This window comes from Spinacia oleracea, chromosome 4 (assembly GCF_020520425.1).
Source record: "Spinacia oleracea cultivar Varoflay chromosome 4, BTI_SOV_V1, whole genome shotgun sequence".
NCBI classification, from domain to species: Eukaryota; Viridiplantae; Streptophyta; class Magnoliopsida; order Caryophyllales; family Amaranthaceae; genus Spinacia; species Spinacia oleracea.
In genome coordinates this window covers 129,836,613-129,844,741 of record NC_079490.1, presented here as the reverse complement: position 1 = coordinate 129,844,741, position 8,129 = coordinate 129,836,613, and the positions used below count along the sequence as shown (strand labels likewise).

At 36.8% G+C, this 8,129-nt stretch overlaps 1 protein-coding gene across 1 annotated transcript; it reads left to right on the top strand.

Annotated features, from left to right (window-relative positions):
• Positions 1-239: 239 nt before the first annotated feature.
• Positions 240-1,518, top strand: LOC130471877 (uncharacterized). The gene is made up of 3 exons (XM_056842217.1): positions 240-656; positions 735-882; positions 1,052-1,518. The coding sequence occupies exons 1-3, from the start codon at positions 240-242 to the stop codon at positions 1,516-1,518; spliced, it is 1,032 nt and encodes a 343-aa protein (XP_056698195.1).
• Positions 1,519-8,129: the final 6,611 nt, after the last annotated feature.

Here is an 8,129-nt window from a genome sequence, read left to right as displayed (position 1 = left end):
AACCAAGTTAAGTTACTACTATATTTGATCATTTTCCAAGAAAAATAAGGATTTTCGAGTATAATTTATAACTCAAATATGTTTTCAAGTATAATTAGTGTCTTATTGTATGTTTTATTTATTTTTTCTCAGTCATGGCACGCCTTCAACGATCTCCTAAGGAATTTCTATTTTTGTGGTTTAATATGAAGAGGCGTAGGGTAAGGAGAGTCATTGTTATGATATTAATTATGATAATTATGATTTTAAGGAAAAGGGTAAGGAGAAGGTTGTTACGGGAACCAAGTGCCCATAATCCCATTTATAGACTTGAACATTTGGATGGTATGATTGTTAGAAGTGATATTGCTTGCATTGAACAACTAAGGATGGACCGTCGTACGTCTAATGTCCTTGCTTCAATGATTCGTGAAATTGGGGGGTTAAGTGATACTAAGAATATGGTAGTGGAGGAAATGCTTGCCATGTTCTTACATATCCTTGCATTTGAAGAGAAAAATAGGGAGATAAAGTATGATTTTCATCGATCGGGAGAAACTATTAGTAGGCATTTCCATGATGTTTTGAGAGCTGTTCTTCAACTTTCGAGTATTTTGCTTAAGAAGCCTGTTCCAATTCCAGAAGATTGTGATGATGATAGGTGGAAGTGGTTCACGGTAAATATTTCATTTATTTTTTTTGTCTTTTGGAGTGTTTTCTTTTAAAAAGTTTCTTAATAATTATTTTTCTTATAGAATTGCATAGGAGCATTAGACGGGACTTTAATTAATGTGAATGTGCCGGTGATTGACAAGTCAAGGCATAGATCAAGGAAAAATACCATTTCCACCAATGTTTTAGGGGCTTGTGCACCGGATATGCAATTTATCTATGTATTGGCTGGTTGGGAGGGTTCGGCGGCGGATGCAAGAGTGATTAGAAATGCTTTAGATAGGGAAAATGAATTAAAATTGCCAAGGGTTAAGATTTCAGTTATTACTATATGAAGCTTATGACGAAGCAGATTATTTTGCATAGGTTTTTATTTTTATTTTCTCATTTCATGGCATAGGTAATTATTATCTAGCAGATGCAGGATATAAGCATTTTGAAGGATTTCTTGTCCCATATAGAAACACACCTTATCATGAATGGAGAAATGGGAGTGAACAACCAAATACACGAGAAGTGATATTCAATATGAGGCATGCTTCGGCTAGGAATGTTATTGAACGTGCTTTTGGGTTATTGAAAATAAGATGGGCTGCTCTCTCTAAAGGCACCAAGTACCCTCTTAACACCCAAATAGATATTATATTGGCTTGTGTTTATATTCACAATCATATTCGCCAACAAATGAGCATTGATCCCATCAAAGCAGAGTTAGATGACATTAGAGAAGATGAAGGAAATGATGAGGGTGAAAATGCTGGAGAGTTTATTCAAAACTTAGATGCTACTAATGCATGGTCTATTTTCAGAAATGGTTTAGCTCAAAACATGTATAATTCATGGTTGGCTAGGAGAAATCAACAATGATGTATTGCTTGCTTTGTATTTTATACTTCTACTTCCCTTTATGCTTTCTTGCATTGATGTAGTTCTCAATTGTTGGTTCTTTAAACAAGTTTACTTTATAAAACTTACTTCATACTTCCTATTGCCTACTGCGTGTATTTATAAGTTATTTTCTATTGAGTTTTTCTTTGCTATAGATTGTGGAAAATGGGGGATGATGCACGAGGTCGAGGGAGAAATAAGAGAATGTGGACTTCACAAGAAGAGAATGCTTTGGTAGATATTCTTCTGGAAATGTAACATTCTAACTGGAAGTGTGACACAGGATACAAGACGGGTTATCAATCTCACATCGAGAAGAAGATGCATGAAAGATTTCCTTACTGTGGTTTAAAAGGGAAGCCACATATTGAGTCTAAGATCAAAATTTTGAAGAGGCAACTAGGCTACATTCTTGAAATTCAAAAGACAGTAAGTGGGTTTGGTTGGGACGACGAGTTAAAGATGGTTACTGGTGAGAAGGAGATCTTTATGGGTTGGGCTCAAGTAAGTTTCTTTCTTTTACTTTATCTCATATGTTCTTCTTAATAGGTGTTAAACCACCTGCTTCTTCTTCTTTATTTATTCTGAACTCTATTATCAACACCTAAAATTTTCTGGTTTGCTCAAAGATTACAATCTGGACTGAATGATCAGAGTTCAGTGATCGGTTTTTAGTATTGCGGTATCTGTATTTTAAGTCTGAACTAATCTGCATGATCAATTCATCAATTTAAGTTTAATTTCATGCTTTTTTGTATGTTCTTGAACCTTATTTCTTGTGCTGTTTTGGGGAAATTAGATCTGATCTTCTGATGTGTGTAACAGATCACACTAAACCTGAGATGTGTGCAAATAAAATTGCCTGGTTGATTTGTTTGACTCGTGGTTTTAGGTGTCCAAGATGTGTGTCAAAATCTGCTGCTTAACTTCTGTGTTTGCTCAACTTATGAGTTTGTTTAATTCTGGTTAGAAAAATGAATCAGAAATACGTGACTGAGTTTGTCTGAACCTTGTATATGTCAACGTTGCTTAACAACGATTCTAAAGTCAGAGCATTACCTCATAAATCCATCTAGGAAGATCTGGAAAAGGTTCTTCTGTTTTTGTTTTCTAAAATGATATGAAAATGTCTGATTCCTGATATGCAGCATTTGTTGTCAGATCAGTGAAATCTTGTCAAAGTTTTGTTTACATTTTTATGCAGCAAAATGATGAGTTTACATTTTTATGCAGCAAAATGATGAGTTTGCTTGTCAAACACTGATCTTTGTTAGTAAACACTAAACAGGAAGGTCTAACATAGTAGTTGTCTTATGCGATGATCTATGTATGTGGTTGTTGTATTAGAATAGGAAGTATTTAAGATTATATCTATTTATATTCGCAGGGTCGTGATGGAGCTTCTGCCCTTTTTATGAAACCTTTCCCATTGTTTGAGATGCTGTGTGAAATTTATTCCAAAGATCGTGTTAGTGGATCTATGGCCAAGGGTCCCGGAGATGATGCGGAGGTGGACAAGAATGAGAGTGACAAGAATGAGGGTGACAAGAATGATGATGGTTCAATTAGCTCAACTCAGGCTTCTGGTTCTGCAAGTAGTAAAGGCAGTAAAAGGAAAATAGGAACGGAGAAAGAAGAGCTTGGGGGATTGTCTAAAGCCCTCGTGTCTCTCATTGATGTTGAGAAAGAGTCTACCTCGGTGATGAATGATTTGAAGAAGTCTTTTTTACGTGATGTTGATATCGGTGAAAAGAGAACTCAACTTTTTGAATCTTTGAGTAAACTACAAGATTTGTCTCCAATTGAAATTTTTGAAGCTACAACGGCTATTGGTTTGGATGACAAGAAGGTGGAGCTTTTCTTTAGCATGCCTGATGAGTTTAAAGTGATGTTCGTCAAATCTCAATTAAAAAAGTAATTGTAATGGAGTTGTTTAAAGTCTACTTTGTCGGTTATGTTTGACATTGATTTTTCCGCTTATGTATGACTTTAATTTTTACGTTTATGTATGACTTTAAAGTTTTTGTTTATGTTATATTATCGACTTGCCTTCTTACCGATTATTAGGAGATTTCTAATATTCTAATATTTTTATTATTAGATTGGTAAATTGATAGGTTTATCTAACATGAATAAGTTTGAGGCTTGGCTTAATGATTTTGAATGTGAATTATATAAGCTGATGCTCCCACTGCTGAATCCTATAATGAGCATTTCCATTAACCCATTACTGCATACCAAATGCAAGGAATGGGAATCTCATGTCCATTACCATTCTTTATTAACATATACCAAACAAACACATTACTATTGCCAAATCTCATGTCCATTCCTTCATTGCCATTAACATTACATAATTTCATTCCCATTACTTTATTACCATGTACCAAACGGGCCGTTAGGGTCTTGGAATCATTACATTCATTTTTGGACCATGTTTTACTTTTTCATGAATGAAATGTTTAATAGCTTCAATGATTGCATGATCACATTTATTTCAAATTTATTAAGATTATGGATGGTTATTTATTGCAAATTATTTTCAAATGTAGAATGTCTAAAATAACAATCAAAGCATCGTCAATTCTGGACGTCAAGTTATACTTGACTAACTGTCTTGAATGGGAAAGGAAACTTATCGAAGTTTTAAAAGTCAACGACATGAACTATGTCATAGAGAAACCTTTCCCTAGCTATTATGCGGGGGGTATGACTCCAGAAAGGTACAGAAATTGGGCACTTCACAAGTACCTTGTCTCGGAGTTTATCTTAAAATCTATTCCATTACCTATGAGCCTCATGCACTCCTAAGTCAACTAAGGGACAGATGTCGTGTGAGGTATCAACCCAAGGGCCAAACTGTTGGCAACGGGGTTGATGAATTGGCTAATTCAATGAGCAATCTCAAACTCATTACCCCACATAGATCGTGCCTAGAGGTCGAGCTTCTAGAGGCACAAAAGCGCATTTACAAGGCTAAGATGGACAGAAAAACACCAATTCGATCTCATGTGAATATGATGACTGGATTACTCTTCACAATTGAGAGACTTGGTGGTTCCATCAAAGAGCCAATAGCTATTGCACTTGTGCTAAATTCTCTTCATAGGGATTATGAGGGGTTTAAGATACATTATCTATTTAATCAGAAAGAGAACACATTCAGTGAACTTGTGGAATTGCTCGAGAAATTCGAGAGAATCCTTAAGTTCAAGCAAGACCCTTTGAATGTGAAGTGCACTAAATTCAAGAAAGTGTACAAGGGGAAGAAAAGAAAGGATGCATCTTCATCCACTCCCGGAGGGCAACTGGCGCCTTCTAAGAGAAAGATGAGGAAGAACGCTTCTCCTTCTACATCGCAATGCTTCAATTGTAATGAAATTGGTCATTACAAAAGAGGTTGCCCCAAACTAAAGGAAGGAAAGAAGGACGGAAACGTTGCTTCTCCTTCAGGTATGTATGTTATACATTGTAATCTTGCAAATTCTACTTCTTGGGTATTAGATACTGGTTGTGGCTCACACTTATGTTCCAATTCGCAGGGACTAAGGAGAAGTAGAAAGCTTGATAAAGGCGAGATGGATCTACGCATGGGAAATGGAGCACGGATTGCTGCATTAGCAGTAGGATCTTATTTTATATCTTTGCCTAGTGGTTTTGTTTTGGAACTAGAAAACTGTTACTATGTTCCTAGTATCACCAGAAACATTATTTCCGTTTCAAGTTTGGATTATAAAGGTTTTAGTTTTCAATTTAAAGACAATAGTTGTTCTTTTTCTTTGAATGAAATGTTTTATGGTTCAGCACAAAAAAAAAAATGGTCTATATGTGCTAGATACAAGAAAACACATTTATAACATAAATACCAAAAAGGCTAAAATTGGTGATTCCGATCTCACATATCTGTGGCGTTGTCAGTTAGGCCATATAAAAACAAAGCGCATGGAAAAACTTCAAAGGAAGGGCATTCTAGAATCATTCGACTTAGAGAAGATTGATCAATACGAATCTTATTTACTCGGCAAAATGAAAAAGCGACCTTTCTCGAAGGTGGGAGAAAGAGAAAGAAAACTACTAGGGCTAATACATACGGACGTATGTGGGCCTATGAGTACGAAAGCTAGAGGTGATTTCAGCTATTTCATAACTTTTACGAACGATTTCAGTAGATATGGATATATTTACTTAATGAAACACAAGTCTTAATCGTTTGAGAAATTCCGAGAATTTCAAAATGAAGTAGAGAATCAACATGGCAAGAAAATCAAAGCTCTAAGATCAGATCAAGGAGGTGAATATCTTAGCCACGAGTTTGATGACCATCTAAAATAATGCGGTATTCTTTCTGAATTGACTGCTCCGGGGACACCTCAATGGAATGGAGAGTCTGAACAGAGAAACAAGACCTTACTCGATATGGTCAGGTCAACGATGGGTCAAGCTAGACGAACTTCCTTTACAATTTTGGGGACATGCGTTGCAAACAACAGTACTCACACTGAATCGTGCTCCGTCAAAAGCTGTTGAAAAGACTCCATATGAATTATGGACTGGGAAACTTCCAAAGTTGTCTTTTCTAAAGATTTGGGGTTGCGAAGCATATGTCAAGCGATTAATTTCGGGCAAGCTCGAACCAAAATCTGACAAATGTTTCTTCGTTGGGTATCCAAAAGAAACGAAGGGGTATTACTTCTACAACAAGTCAGAGAAGAAGGTATTCGTTGCTCGTGACGGTGTCTTTTTGAAAAGAAATCACATTTCCAAAATGAAAATTGGGAGAATAATAGACCTCGAAGAGATTCGAGACGAACAACGAACCATGAACTCTTTAGAAGCAGTTCAAGGTGAAGAACATCCAAGGCCTTCAGAAGAGCAAGTGGGAGTAGTGAAGGAAATAATTCCCTTGGTCCAAGTATGCATGTAATGCTAAGTCTAATAAATGCGGTTCAGTTTAATTAACAAGTTAATAATTCAGTGAGATCAAGTGAACTGAATGCCTAGCTAGAGGCCGCTTCAGTTCAAGTGGAATTAATAACATTAATCCACAACTTACTCTTGACTGAACCCGTAGGGTCACACAAATAATACGTGAACGAATCAAGTATTTAAGTGAATATAGAATTCATTAAGTACTCCATTTATGATCATTCGGAAACGACGGATCTCGGTTCCAGTGGGAGCTGAAATCGTCAAAAAGGCAAAATAAAGAATACTCCGGAAATGATGATATTGCCGGAAACGAAAATATGGTTCATAACGGAAATATAAATATTATCCAAGTCGTAGATGTTGCCGAAAACGGAAACATGGTTCGTATCGGAAAATATTGTCGGAAATTGAAATATTGTCGGAATCGGAAATATTGTCGGAAATATGTTGGAAAAGGAAATTATTTCCGGAATAGGAAATATTAACGGAAACGTAAATATTTGTTCGAAACGGAAATGGATTCCGGAGTCAGAAAACGAATCGGAAGTTCGACGAGCGACAAGCCGGCAAGCGAGCCGGCCCATCGCTCGACAAGCAAAGGCCGAGCGCATAACACTGAGCACGAAGCCTATTGCCAGCGCCCAGCCGATGGGCCTGGAAGCGCAGTGGGCCGCGAGCACCAAGAAATTAAGGCAGCAGCATGGTAGCAGCCCGCCAAGCAAGGTAGCAGCAGCGTAGAAGCCCGCCAAGGCAAGGATGCAGCACGCTGGGCCTCTGGCCAGCTGCGGCTGCGGTTGGGCCTAGGCAGGCACGCGCACCAGCGTGTCCCATTGTGGTTGCGTTGGTCTCTTCGTCATGGGCTCCAAGAAAAGTTCGATTACTTAATTATTTGCCAAGTAACTTTGGTATTAAGTATTCCTAGTCCTACTAGAATTGGTTTAATTAAGAGTTTAATTAATGTTACAATTCTGATTGGATAAGAATTTCAATCCTGGTAGGGTTGGTAATTCTTTTCCTAGTAAGACTAAAATTCCTTATTTCCTACCCTATAAATATGAGGCTAGGCCCTCATAATTTTATACATTGAAAATCATATTCTTTACTTACATTGTGTTCAAGGGAGAACATAATATAGCCTAACCCGAATACATAAAACCTTTAGTAAAATCCTAGTTGGTTAAACCTTAGGCGGATCCAAACGTGCTATGGACTTTCTACGAAGGGGCAATATTTGGGGCTCTAAAGACTTGTTCTTGTTCGGTTCGGGAGCATCTGGGGAAGGCACGCATCACATTGTATGTAACCTAAATTATGCTAATTGACTATGCGGCAATTAATTTGGATTCTGGCTTTATGGTTTTTTCCGCATGAATTATATTATTTTATTATTCATAACCTAACAGTGGTATCACGAGCCTCTAATTAATTCCATAATCAATTATAGTTAACATGGATTAAATTTTATAAATTTGCAATGAATTAAAGGGGTGATTAAATTCGTGGATGTAATTGATTGCAAATTCGTGCGATTATTTGATTATATGTTCACAGGATTTTTCGGCAGTTTTGTCAATAATGGTCGAAATCTTATATTTTTATAGTGAATTTCGCATGTAAACGACGTTTTAAAATGTTGACAAAAATATGAGACTTGATGCCGA